The sequence below is a fragment of the Oncorhynchus tshawytscha genome, unplaced genomic scaffold (assembly GCF_018296145.1).
Source record: "Oncorhynchus tshawytscha isolate Ot180627B unplaced genomic scaffold, Otsh_v2.0 Un_contig_3022_pilon_pilon, whole genome shotgun sequence".
In the NCBI taxonomy this organism is placed as follows: domain Eukaryota; kingdom Metazoa; phylum Chordata; class Actinopteri; order Salmoniformes; family Salmonidae; genus Oncorhynchus; species Oncorhynchus tshawytscha.
The window spans coordinates 64,282-78,727 of NW_024609724.1; the positions used below are offsets into that span (position 1 = coordinate 64,282).

The following is a 14,446-nucleotide window of genomic DNA, read 5'->3' on the forward strand; positions in this document are numbered from 1 at the left end:
ATTTGGGAAACGCTGCATTAGAAGGAAGTGTATTCTATACATTAGATGCCTAACAGAGTTTACTTTATTTCTTAGTCCAGTGAGGTCCAGATCAGTAGTAATGTTGCCAATTTTTTAAAGTGCTTTACATCAATAATATACATTGTTTAATGTTTCAGATGGACAGAACAGATTAACGACTAACTTAAACACAAATAAATATATGTAAAAACACATACATAATGTGGTAAAACAACCCAAGAATGCTAGGATTCGTGTTACTTATGAAATATCACATTATACAACTCATTGCACATCTCCACATACATATATATATATATATATATATATATATATATATATTATATATATATATACGGGATATATATATATTTATATATATATACATATATATATATATATATATATATATATTTATATATATACACGGGATATATGAAGAGCAATGGATTATGATTCAAAGGGACTTGGTGAGTCCATATCAAGAGCTCTTTACAACTTGATAACTGTCTATAAATACAACACATACAATGGACCAGTCGTTTGGTGTTGGTGTATCTTCAAGAGTTCTTTTCAATGGAAGGTCTTGTTCTCCTGACCTCCATAGCCACTTCTTCTGCGTTAAATAAATAGCGCTGGAGTGTGTACACAAGTTGTGAATCCTTGGATGACTGGTGAGGGAGGGCAAAGGTAAAGAAGTTACGGAGAGACTGTGACTACTTGAGGTGGGTGTCTCTCTTTTTGGCTGCAGTGAGCTGTACTGGAGTCAGGGGAGGGGGGGGGTCTTGTGGTCTATTATGGAGGCAGCAGAGGGGGTTTGAAAGTACAGGCTCCAGTACAGTGGCGAGGGGTCAGCATCTTGCAGGAGAAATGGTGCAGGGCGTCATGAGCTTCTAGGGAGAAAGGGGATGTGTCACTTCAAACACTGGGCAGATGAAATGTCTTTGTTATTTTTCTATCCACACTGTGTTCTCTAGTCGTTCTTTCCTCTAAGTTCAGTCTACACGTCACAGTAGTTCTGCTCAATATCAAATGTGCTAGGAATTAGAATATCATAAGGACACACATTCTAGCGAAGAATAAAAAGTAGCACTTGCATAGGTACGGTTGTAATTTGACAAATACTACTAGTCATAATCAAAGTCCATTAGAAGGCCATGCTCTTGCCCAGCTAGCCATTGAATTAATTCACAAATGGACTGAAACTGGATACATGTTCTGTTTTTGGACCATATAAATTACCTTTTAGCTTCTGTTGTATTGCATAACGCGCCTTTCTTTCTTGATCCAACTCGCTGCACAAAGTGTCTAAGCAAACAACACATAAATAATAAGAAAAGAAAACGCAATAATTGAGCTACAAAGCGGTGGTTTGTAAACGTTGAAATGGATGAGTGTAATTGATGTTGTTCACCCTCTCGGGTATTTTGAGTGACCTCTTAGTGTAGTTGAAGTGTGTATTTACACTACCGCGTTCCAGTAACTCTAGAACTAGTCTATCCGTGAAAGGGCGGCATCAGCTGTTGTCGTCTACTGTATGTAACTGATACGACGATACGTAATGGTCTGCCTTTTACATTTTCCAGTGCGTGATTTAGGAGAAAATAACATTTACAAACAAAACACAGCGAAATCAATCTCTCTATGGTTTGATATTATTGCAGTTCATTCGACAATTTCCAGTCAAATTGCGAAAAATGTTGACTATTTGACAGGAATGATAAGCTATTATTTGTAGATTGTGGACACGCAGCCTAATTCTATAATGACCGAATTTATGCAAGTGTCACTTTCCCCTCTTCATTCTTGTGTGGTACAAGGAAGCAACCAAGTCAATATGACTGTTCTTGTGCACGCATGTTGTCATACTTTAGAACATAAATGCTATAACGATATGGGTCATTTCATTCAGTTTTAGTCGGGACATATTATTTCATTTATTACAACACTGACCATTTAGCATATTCCGATCATTTTTCCTGGAGACTCACCTCGGACAATATGAAGTTGTTGGACCATCTCTTCTCTGTAGGACAGTTCCCTCTTCATTTGGTCCTGAAAATTATCTGCATAGTGAGCAAGCAGACGGCTACTATTAACACAGTGCGCAAGTCCAAATAATATAATTTAAGCCTAATGGGTTCTCAGCATTATGACGTATGACTACATTAAAATAAAGACGTCAAGATGTGGGAAACAGGAGCAGCTCTCGCTTTTGAAGCTAAACAATCGTTTACTTCCATTTCAGCACCATGCCGCTGTCCACTAATGTTTGCTTCGTTGTAGTCACTATGTTCGCTGTATTTCTCTTGATGTTTACACTCATTCTGAAACAGGCCAAGATGGTGGAAACGTGAATGACTTTAACTCTTCAAAAATAAAGTTACTTTTTTTTTTTTTTTTACTTTAAGAGACCGAGTTGCGCCTGTTTCCCCTCATGTAAATATTTCAGCTGCACCTCGACTCTGTGTATGTTTAAGCAGTAGGACAATAAAGCGTCCTACCTTTTAAACTTTGAAATTCGCGTTCCAACTTTTTTCTGAGCTCCACTTGTTCGACCAGCTGTTTCTGAAGTTCCTCTGCAAACCGAAGCGGTCATCACCATTATCATAATCGTCGTTGTAAAAAGGCAATAGACAAAGCAGTAAATTCCAAATGTGGCTTTCAACATACTAACCCTATATATTGCAGACCTATCTTAGCCTGTTCAACAATTAAAGCATTTGATTTTGATTACAGGCCTTTATAGGCCTAATACAATACAGGCCTATGGGTAAAAACAACCACACTGTTTCCCTTGGTTTATTTCCCTATAGTATCGTAATAACTATTATCAGAAGGCCTATGGTTGGAACGCTAACAGTCGTTTAGCCTCACTGTGTCTCCAAGCATGGTATTGCTAAATAATTAGCTCCATCGCCTCGGGGTTAGAGGCTCGAGCGACGCAGCTTAACGGCTGGGCTCGTTAAAATATTAATAGTGTAAAAACGATTTCGTGTTACAATAAGTAGAACAATTCCGTTTCTCATAATTTAACATTAGAGGAGGTTAACGAATGGAAAACAATTCAAACGTGACCGTGCAAACTTGTGTTAAGCTGTAGGCATAACATTTTTTTATAAAGCGATTTAAAAAAAAATAGATTATTAGACAGATCATAATAGGTATTATGTTGTTAGTGCAGTACCTAGATATGGAAGGGGAAACCTCAGTCTAGCATATTAGACTGGTGATTCCACACGTCGTAGCCTACACAAGACCAACATGGAACATGGTTCTCATGTTCCATAAAAAGGCTTAGAATTAATTAACAACACGAGGGTTTTTCGAATGTTGAAATAGTAGGCTTTGAGGAAGTAGAGATGCAAATAGAGCCGCGTTCACACGTGTTCGTTATGTTTAAAATATAACTCCGTTAATTCAATGCTAAATATTATTTTTTTATTTTTTTATTCCCAGAACCGAAAATTTGCCTATTATGTTTAGTGATTTCCACCTTGCTTTGTTCAATTTAAGATGAGATCTAATGACTTGAAACGAGGCTAGGCTAGGCCTACTTGTTGGTCGTTTTGCACGAGGCTAATCAATATAAACAAATGTCAATGATCATTGATAAAAATCAAATGATTACCTTTAGCCATGTTTTCGATATCTTTTTCGTGGATCCTACTGACGTCATGCTGACGTAATGCCACATCGCCTGCGAGAGAAATATTAAAGATGGCATCAGCTCATTAATTAATCTAATTTACTCAATTTTCTGTTATTAATGATCATATTTGGAACAGTAAAAAGTGAGAAACCTTTGGCTAACAATTTCGTTACATAAAATATAATACAATAGGCTATATTACCATGGTAGGCCTACTAAACTTTTACACACTTACACACACACACAGAGAGAGAGAGAGAGAGAGAGAGAGACTCACATGGTGGGCTTTCCTTTGCTTGGTCCTGATAGGCTCTCTGTGGAACGTCCTCTCTTGTAGGAGAACGTTGTTTGTGTGGGTCGGAAACATGGAGTACACCTGATAAAGACAGACAGTAATAAGCGACGTGCCTATTTGCATACAGAAACTATACCATGAATATGTACTATGCAAGATAATAGGCCTACCGTTCGATTGCAATGGGCTGCTATGTTTTGATCCAAACGTAGATGGACCGTTCAAAGGCATGTGTCCATCCTTTTCATGTGTGTACACCTGCAAAATTAACCAAAGCCATTATAGTCAATACAACTGCAATTATCTATAATTCTCTTAATTTCACAAGCAATTCTTTGAACGGATATACCCACGTGACACGTCTCCAATTTATAATTATAGGGTAGCAATTCAATTGCTGTCCACCTATCTAAATTGCAGTTTGACTGACATTAGGACGAGGCCGGCGCAGGCCTAACCTTTTCCCAACACACTACAAGGCTCGCAGTAAACACTCCAAACAGAACCACTTCAATTATCTTTAGAACAAAAGACAAGACACAGACCTAGGCTCCCACTCAGCGACCTTATTAAAACAAGCCTACTCCATTCTCAATCTCTTTAATATTGGGACCATGGTCTTTTTTGTAAATGTCATTGCCAAAATGTATTTGAACAAAAGATCATTTCCATATTTGTTCCAACCTGCCAATGTATGTCTAAACAGGCTCAGCCTTCTGTAATGTCAGGGTTTTCAACAGCACAATAAAACCCCATGCGAGAAGGCCTGGATATAGTTCATATAAGTGGCTTCTTTTTTTTTTTCTTCATTTGACCAAAATATGAAAAATCCCTTGCAAAAACGCGTTGAAAACATCACATTAGCCTACTGTTTAGGCTTCAAACTGTTAAAAGCTGCCAGCCATATCAACATCCTTTAAGGCATAGGCCTATGGCCATTGGAACATTAAACATAGCATGATGACCATACTTTATGCCCATGCACTTACGAGACCAAACATCACCCATTTTCATATGGGATCCAAATAAGTCTCCGTGGATTGATGCCTAAATTAATTTACAAACATGTGCGTAAATATATTGAACATAAAAGCACTCATATGGACCTTGGCACACTTACTTCGTACACCGGTGTATCATGGCGCTCTGACACCTTTCCACCCTGCCTCTCGTCATCAGAGGACCCGGAGTGGGGATCTTCCGGTTGTGGTCCTGGACTTGTCCCTAACTCTCCACTATCTTCAGGCCCGGAATGGGCTGAGTTGAGGGGCGGGGGACTCTGACGGTCCTCCACTGACAGTTGGACTGACTCTTCATCCTCGTGTGCCCTGTTTGACTCCACGTCAACGTCTGGGTCGTCCACGCTATCCACATCCGGGGACATAGATCTATAGCTAGAACTTTCACTCACGAAATCTGGCGATAGGTAACCAGAGCGCACACCGCTGTACGTGTCCCTGTTGCCGTATAGCTTTGCAATGCTTTCGGCGTCTTTCACCACAGGTCTGAACGCAGAGATGTAATTTATCTTCCGTGGAGTTGTGGGGAGTCCTTCCGTCGACCGGGCCTCATCCCCGGATTTATCCTCGTCGTTCCGGGTGGATTGTGAGCTGGAGCACCGTTCGCTGTCTTGAAAGCTATCCTTAGGTGTGTTTGCGCACCGGTCACTTTGATCCGATAACTCGAGGTCACTCTGTCTGACACTTAAGAGCTCTGTGGGTGGTTTGGGTGGTGCCGGTTGATACGGTGGCATCGACAGGCCACCTGCTGTTGGCCAAAACATCGGGAAAGAGGGATAGATACTGTCCTTTGCTCCTGGCCAAAAGACACCCGAAACGTTGGTTTTATTTGTCTCTCCCACTCCGTCGTCCTTCTTTTGACACAGTCCAAACGCAGGGAATCCATACGGGTGGGGAAGAGCGGTGGCTGGATCTTTTGAAGCATCCCAAAGCTCTTACTGGGCACAGGGATAACCGGGTAGTTCCGGACGCCATTTGACAGACTGATGTTAGGCCTACCTCGGTCTTCGTCACAGCGCAACGTTTTATGGGGTACCTCGGGGGAACTTCTTTGGGTTGGGTTACTGGTGGAGTGTGACTTCAAAGGAGAGGACATGGATGACCCACTCATAGGTAGCGTCCTCTTACGACTTCCCCCGTTGAACATCGCTTTAACATCCTCCCACGCGTGGGCAACATCATCCGACGAGCTTTTGTCTGTTAGTTTGAGATGGCGCCTCCACGAATTGAAGTTTGCTGCGTCTGGCTGTGTATACTTGGACTCGGGTGTGCGATGAGAGTGGAATATGAATTTATTCGGGGAAAAATACATGTTACAATATGTGCATTTAATGCACTTGGCCCTCGAGCTGTTATACCTGGCAGGTATGAAGCTACCTCTGCTTCCCCACGCGCATTCATGAGAGACATCAAAAGCGAAATTTTCCGGTAGCTTTGGTGGGTTGTGAGCACCGAGGAATGATTTACATAGCCTCTCCGCCTCCCGCTTAGTGATCATACCGCAGCGCCGCGAGGAGATTGGCATGGCGCCAGCGCGCCTCAGTATCTCGAGCTGGACGGGCGTGCACTGGACGCAGGTGATTCCAAGAGCAACGCGTCGGTTATGGATTTCGTTGTAACTGTAGTTCTTTAGCAATGTGTTGGATATCTGCGCCAAGCAAAGTCTTTCCTGGCCATCTATGACCAAAGACACGATGTGCACTCCATACAACGCTGTCTCGCTGACTTGGTTAGGCTTCAGGGAGATGGGGCTGGAGAAGGGCTGAACGTCCTGCTTGGAGCTGGGGGAAGAGCTGGAGTCTCGTCCCGCTGGTTGTTGATTGGGTATCGACTCCATTCCTGGAAGTCTGAAAATAAAATAATAATTTTAGGGTAGCCTATTGCACTACCATATAGGCCTACAGCTGGCATAACGCCTGTCAAAAAATGCACTAGCCCTAAATTGTTTGCAATTCATTCCAAATCAACAAATAAATAAATAAAGTCCATGAAATAGCTTTGTAATTAATCTTACCAAAAGGCCTACGCACGCACATTTCGTGCAATATTAACAATAACATGGTCAAGGTCTTAAAAGTAACGCAGAAGATCCGTGTTATTATATACTAATAACTATGCATTATTATTATTATTATTATTATTATTATTACATACTTAGTGTTATTATAGGACAATCAAAAACATTTTTAACCCAGCATTATTCACAAAAGTCAAGGATTAGTTAAATTATTCGTTTTTGGTGACCCAGTTCTAAATAAATACATAAATAATAGCCTAATAAATAAAATTGGTCTACATAATTTAATATAAACGTTCAATTTTATACGAGCATGTTTAGTATAGGTACATTAATATTAAGTGTCTAAACCATCCAAATGTAATTTTTTTTTGTAGGACTATGCCAACTAAGGCTATCCATGATCAGTTAGTTGTTTATTGACGGGACCTTTTCCTGTCGTCTTTAAATCGGCTCAGCGGAGGGTGATTACTTAAGAACTACATAAGATCCTTACACGCAAAAGAGCAGAAGGAACATACAGTCTGAGCTGCGCCAATGCGCTTACCAGAGAGGAAAAGAACAGCTAAGCTGCTTTCTTGGTAATTACACGGGTTAAATTGTACGTATTTGATCTGTTAATAAAAGACTAGCCATATATATAATTAAAACATCGCATGCGTGTCTCCCTAGATTAACGTTAGTACAACGGCTTATAGGTCTACAATAAAATCTTAAAATCGACTTTTACAAAAGGCAAATATTTTCCTCACATTTAGCATCTCACATCCGTCCCATGTTTTTTTGTTTTGCGCAACGGTTGTAAATATATATTCTATAAGTCTTCCGAAAATAATATATTAATTGGAAAATAAATTAAAGGTAACACTTACGAAAAACATGTAAAATATGAAGCTGTTGTGACTGGTGATGAGATATTAAAATTTCAATAGAAAATACACAAGACAACGAATTGAAAAGAGTAAGATCCTTACCTTTCTTTCTGGAAAAGAGCACAGTACTCCTAGGCTTAGGAAACAACTTTTCATCAAAAAGTTGAACAAAAATCACCGACACAAGCAGAGGTCTAGTCCGAGATTAAATATACTGTTGCTGGACCAAGCGTTCAGACTAGCCAAAATCTCTCTCTCTCTCTGTAGTGTTTCTGTCTCTGTTTCAGTACAGTGAACGGACTTCCATCCTCTTCGACTCTCACCGGCTGAGTGGCGCACGAGAGAGTGACCGCATGGCAGTCCTCGAGCCTTCGCCACTCCTCAAGACAGCAGTCGACGCTCCTCACTGAAGAAGTGACCGCTAAACTAATGGATGGCAAGGCACACCCACTTAGCGTTCCTTCTCTTTAACTATATTATCTCCTGGACAATGAAGGAACAACAGCCACTAGGCTGTTACTTGATCCATTTAAACTTTACTCAGTGGATCTTTCATAGAAGTGGGGAAAAAATCATTAAGAGAAAGATAGATGGATATATATTGCATTAACATGGTGTGCTAAGTAGTAAGGTGCATTTGATAGATTGACACTATTTTGACACAATTAATGACCAACGATATTTTAATAATAGACAAATAATTATAATTTGATGGGTGCATTTATTTGTCCTATTTCACACATGTAGGTACAAGTGTGTATTATACCCATATGCTAATTGGAAATGTTTTTATGATTTATTTATTTTTGCATATCACAACTCTTCATCGGAGAGTAACTGCCCCTACCAAATGCCAATGAAGGCCTATAGACTATTTCCAGTATTAACAAACGAGCAAATTTAGGACAAAACTGAATATGAAATCGAAGGCAACAAAATGGCTGAATGTATCATTTATCAAGTTACACGACCATCTGTTTTGCTTCTCGTGGACACGCAAATCAATTCCAGCCCTTCTGGTAAAGACGCCATGAATTTTAAGGCTCGCGTGCTTTTGTTCGAATGTCAAACAATTGGACACGTTTTAAATCACATACTGTGCATTCTTAGATTCTGCATTGAAAATGGACCGAATCCTAGATGAGCGGATAACTTGCCTCGGGCGAGACTGTCATATGCTGCTGCACACCCCCCCCCCCCTCTCTCTCTCAATACCCACCACCCACGAACCAAACTGTCAGTAAATGAAGGAAATTTGTTGAGCACACAGGACACGGTGCGAGCAGATTGCGTCTACAAACAGAGTGATATATTAGAGCAATAGGCTAAGGTTAGTGTTGAAACCCAATACTGTAAGACCATATTAACTATTCATAACCTGATCAATGCCCCTCAGTTAACCCCAGTAAGCCTTGTGCTGAGGTATCAATAGCTTGCCGGGGCATAAAGTTCAAGGAACGGCATGCAAACTTTTCTTTTTAGTTTAAAATAACATTTACACTATTTGCACACGTAGGCCTAAATACACGGGTTGAACAACATTTGGGTCAGTCTGAATGACAGAGGTTTACGTTTTGTTTGAATTGTTGTATTTTAAAAATACGTTTTTCCAATTTGTTTTTTTTTATTGTTTAAGGACTTACTAAAATTACCATTTGTTTGTTATTTTAAAATGCACATGTAGCCTGAATGCCTATAGCCTATATTCCTAACATTGTCTGTCCTAAATGGACACTGATTAAAATGTAATTAATCAAACTGTCCGGGCCAAAATGTGAACAATTACCACAATCAAATAGGAGTTAATAACGTCCACAAACGCCCTCCAGCCAACTATTGCTAAGCAGACACCATTAAAGTAGAACATCTATGCCCTTTAAACCTAGCATAAATTAGCCTATACATAATGTTTCCACTGACAACTAGAATTTACATTATGGATAAACTAGCTGCATAATATAGCTTACCTAGGTCTAGATGAACTGACAAAACAGTTATGCGCCAGATGTTTTGGGATTGACACCCTCTGTCTCGTAAAATAGATATCACGACCTTAAACATCTATGGTTTCTTTATTAAAAAACAATGTCAAAAGAAACTATATCTATGTAGGCCTATTAAACAGCCTTGCAAAACATTATACTGAGCATATGGGCAATAATTCGTCTCTTCATAAATTTGGCCTATTCAAATGTTATCAATCATTATTATGCTGATGAATATGAAAATGATTTCGAAAGTTGGACTTCGTTTTCCCTGCAATGCACACGCACCATAGTCCGACAGCGAGAAAGACCGTCAGTTTGGCTCTCTGCAATATTGATAGAAAAGGAAACCTAAACCCGACCCGGTCCCGACGTGTCGTCTTTCACAATCCAAAGGCTTTCCTGCAGCCCAACAATAATTACAATTTTATACTGTAATTATTCCTATGTTTTTAATTATTTAGTCCACCGACTGAATACGCCATTGTCACCGCTTATTCCGGAGAAACGTGAGCTCACGTGGCTCACAACGCTCATTAAAGGCGGGAGTTCAGCGCCGGGATACAGCACGAGAGCAGCGCTTTTAATTAGCGGATTCAGCGGTCATTTTAGGCGAGCCCTTTATTACTGTTGGATACACATCAATGAGATCTTTTTTCGAAGAGTAAATTACCTTGAGACTCATGTATATGCATTCAATTGTTTAAACAAACCTACGCTACAATATTAATGCGTTCCGTGTTTAAGTCTGTAGAATTCCTATCTCTGTAGAGGTGAACGTAATGTAATATTTATACATGGTTAGATTGTATATTGACAGGTGACATTCTTTATTCTATCACTTCAATAACATGAACTTTGGCTACAACATAAGAGTAGGCTACACCAAGTAGCCCATATTCCAGTTTAGATGCATTATTGGAACGTTTTTTTTTCTTCATAAACCAATGTGACCAAAATAAACTTAAATCCCAAATTTTGTCACAGCAAATGGCAGACATGGTAACAACCTACACTAAAATGATAGTAAATAATGAATTAGGATGTGAGTGACATGCATATATAGACCAGAGTAGGCTACTATTTGGCTACTATTAGACCAGAGCTAGGCTACTATTTGGCTACTATTAGACCAGAGCTAGGCTACTATTAGACCAGAGCTAGGATACTATTTGGCTACTATTAGACCAGAGCTAGGCTACTATTTGGCTACTATTAGACCAGAGCTAGGATACTATTAGACCAGAGCTAGGCTACTATTTGGCTACTATTAGACCAGAGCTAGGATACTATTTGGCTACTATTAGACCAGAGCTAGGCTACTATTTGGCTACTATTAGACCAGAGCTAGGATACTATTTGGCTACTATTAGACCAGAGCTAGGCTACTATTTGCACTCTATCATATATTGAAGTAGCCAACAACAGATAATACACAGAGGAGTAGGGTAAAAGGGGATTCGCCTATACCGGTATATGAATGAAGGTATTAACAAGTAGCATCTCTCCTCGCGCTCTACGGCGGTTCAGAGAGTGCCGATAGTCAAATTGGAGGTGAGATATCTTCAGAGTGGTGCTACTCCATCTATGTTTTTGGTGCTAACCCGAAAAGGGACCACACACACGTATATTTGACAACTTGGTTAAATGTAACATGAATTAATCTGAATAAACTATAATTCCATTAAAGTGATCAATATATATATGCCGATGAATTAGAGGTCGCTGCTAAACCATGACCACAATAGAGCCTACGAAATAGGTATAGGCCTACACTTCGTAAAATTGAGAAATTACGCTAGGCAACACATGGCAATCTAAGCGTTGATCAATGTTATATTTGGACTAACATAACATTTACACTCTGCTAAGCTTGGAGTGAATCAGAATAAAAACACATATAGGCTCATAGTCTATTAATGCAAACGAGACATAGGTTCCAGTTTACTTACTGATACTACAGTTCTTACTGACACTAGTTAAATGTTTTCTGATTGTCTATGTACATACACTGAACGAACTCTTATTTCAATCAAATCTACTTCTAGAGGCATTTTAAAAATAATAAATAAAAGTAGGCTATATTAAACATTTCATTCAAGGTAAATCAGTCCTTTAGGTAAAAAGCCTTCATGGCTTTAAAGCAAGTTCCAAGTGGAAAAGATTGTCACATAAATCAAATGTGCCTAATTCAGGAGAAGTTTAATAACAGAACCGATCGAGAGCGAATGTTCTATAATTAACAGTTGTATCAGCACCCTATAAAACCGTGACCCCTATACATTCCATTTTAGAAGCCAATCAATCCGCTTCTTACATATTGATCTCCTTGTGCTGATAGGCTACACTTAAATGGGCTCCCAGAGTCCTTTTGGTTTCAAGTGAAAAGAGCATTTCGATTACACTTTTTTATTGGGAAAAGATTGCTCCAAGAGGAACGCGTTGACTCGAAAATTAAACGGTGACATTTTAATTACTGGACATTGATAAAGGGTTCTGGGTAATGGCGGAGCACAGCGCCGACGCCTATTGTCTGACCTGATGTGCTAATCAACTTGGACTGCTCTGTAAAAAGGTCACCAGGCGATACAATAAGGGCGCGTGCCTCGGTGGCAAATGGGAATATTAAGGCCCGGGATTGAGTAAAATGGAGACGCATCTCCAAACAAAACCCGGTCAATATCCCAACGGGGATGTTGATGGTAAAACGAGATTGAGCATCCACGTTTTCATCAGACAATAGGTCACATTTAACATCGCTATACATCATGTTTTACTCTTTCTATTTGGTACATCATTTGCATGGTATCAAATGTTCATTTCGAAGACTTTGTATCAATTTCCAAACAAGCCTTAAAAAAAAGGTAGGCTGTTCATCAAATTGATTATCTGCATGGGTGCATTTGAATTCACACAAAATGGATAATCATCAGAGCAGAGAGAGGGAGTGGATAGAGTCACTTGAGACCTCATCAGTTGTGACCAACTCTACTAACAATCTATTACTGCACCGACATCCCACTTTTATGCTGCGAAAAAAATAAACATGATTGGGTTGGATACTTACAGTACATAGTCTACTTACTTACTTGTGCCTTTGTGGTGGAGGGGCTTGAGTTCCTTAAAAGACCCAGAGAGCTATCCTGGAGGGTGAGGAGGGGGCCCTGGTAACAAGATGGTTGGTTGGATGTGGTTCTTTCTAATGATCCCACCATGTACTAACTAGACCATGGGTTCTCAAACTTTTTTGGCTTCTTGATCCACCAATGACATTGTCTTTTGTGACCCAGGTGCAAAAATATACAGCCTAAAAAATATAATTTTGGCAGTGAAGAGAATTGCACATTTCCTGCAATTCTACCCATTTAGCCATGGGAGCTGATTTTTTTTTTGCAGTTTTAAAGCCACATTTTATTTTTGCAATTCTATACATTTCGCCATGGAGCTGAGAGAACATTTAGCATTTACACTAATATCCTGCAATTCTATACATTTTGACATGGCTAATGCTGTGTTCTTATGCTCAAACATAACAAAATCAATGGCGATTGTCTAGCTTTTATTTTGTTGATTGTAAAGTTCTCAAAGGCCATAGGCTATCATTTTAAAATATATAGTCCATGACCTTTTCTGCATACTTTCTAGTTGGTTTTAGTGGTTTAAATTTTTACTTAGAAGAATGTTTTATCACAAAAATGTATTTGTGGAATGCACAAAAAAATGTCATTCCGCAACCCACCTGGACCCCTGCCCCGACCCAAAGTGGGTCCTGACCCACATTTTGGGAACCACTGAGCTAGATTGTAATAATTGACAATATGTGAACACTTTCTTGTGGACTTATGTTGTAATGGGCATGAAGATGATGAAGTTTATAAGTGGCTAGCTAACAGCTAGCTTGAGTCTCCACACACCTGGTTTCCCTGGTCGAACGTGGGTTAACGTCTCAAGAACAATACCCCTTTGCAGGGCAGTACTACTAATAGACTTAGTACAACAGGTACAGCCCAAAACCAGCAGAGGGATGGCAAAACTACTCTGCCAACGTTCTGTCTTTGCAGGCAATGACGCCCTCACTTCAGGTTGTGCTCAACCGCTTTAAAAAATGTTTTAATTGGCATTTTCACCCAAGGGCATCTATCTCAACCTGGTGCAACAACAACAAACTGGTCCTTAGTAGTCTTGAAATGCCCAGGGTTAAAAACATCTGACTCAGAGGGGAAAATACATGAACTTTTGTTTTATCCTGGAGTTCACCCTGAGATGTGAACTCATTCTGTGGTTTAGATTTACAGAAGAAGAAGAAAATCTAGCATTTCTAAATAAAAACCCAAACTGAAATACAGACGGAACATTAAAGGACTATAATAAGGTCATCTTACAAAGAAAACACAACTCAATTGTTATTATCAAAATTGAACCACTTTAATCCATGTCTCATTCATCAATTAATCCAGTTCACAAACCAATTCAAACTCAAAAGGCATCCAATTTGCTACAGCTAGTTTTGACATAGAATACTTTTCATGGTCATGGGTGACTGGGTACAGGTTATATTTTAAAACGCTCATTGGTTATTGCAACAACACTGGGCAATCTTTCAGTG

At 39.6% G+C, this 14,446-nt stretch overlaps 1 protein-coding gene across 1 annotated transcript; it reads right to left on the bottom strand.

The window, feature by feature from the left end:
- Nucleotides 1–399: 399 nt before the first annotated feature.
- LOC112240760 (SKI family transcriptional corepressor 1 homolog-B-like) lies at nt 400–8,248 on the bottom strand. Its single transcript, XM_024409002.2, is given in 10 exon segments — nt 400–893; nt 1,243–1,308; nt 1,992–2,066; nt 2,505–2,579; nt 3,632–3,700; nt 3,930–4,028; nt 4,118–4,205; nt 5,068–5,864; nt 5,867–6,813; nt 7,958–8,248. Coding segments are annotated over 9 exon segments (2,304 nt in total). The 5' UTR covers nt 6,804–6,813; nt 7,958–8,248; the 3' UTR covers nt 400–795.
- Nucleotides 8,249–14,446: the final 6,198 nt, after the last annotated feature.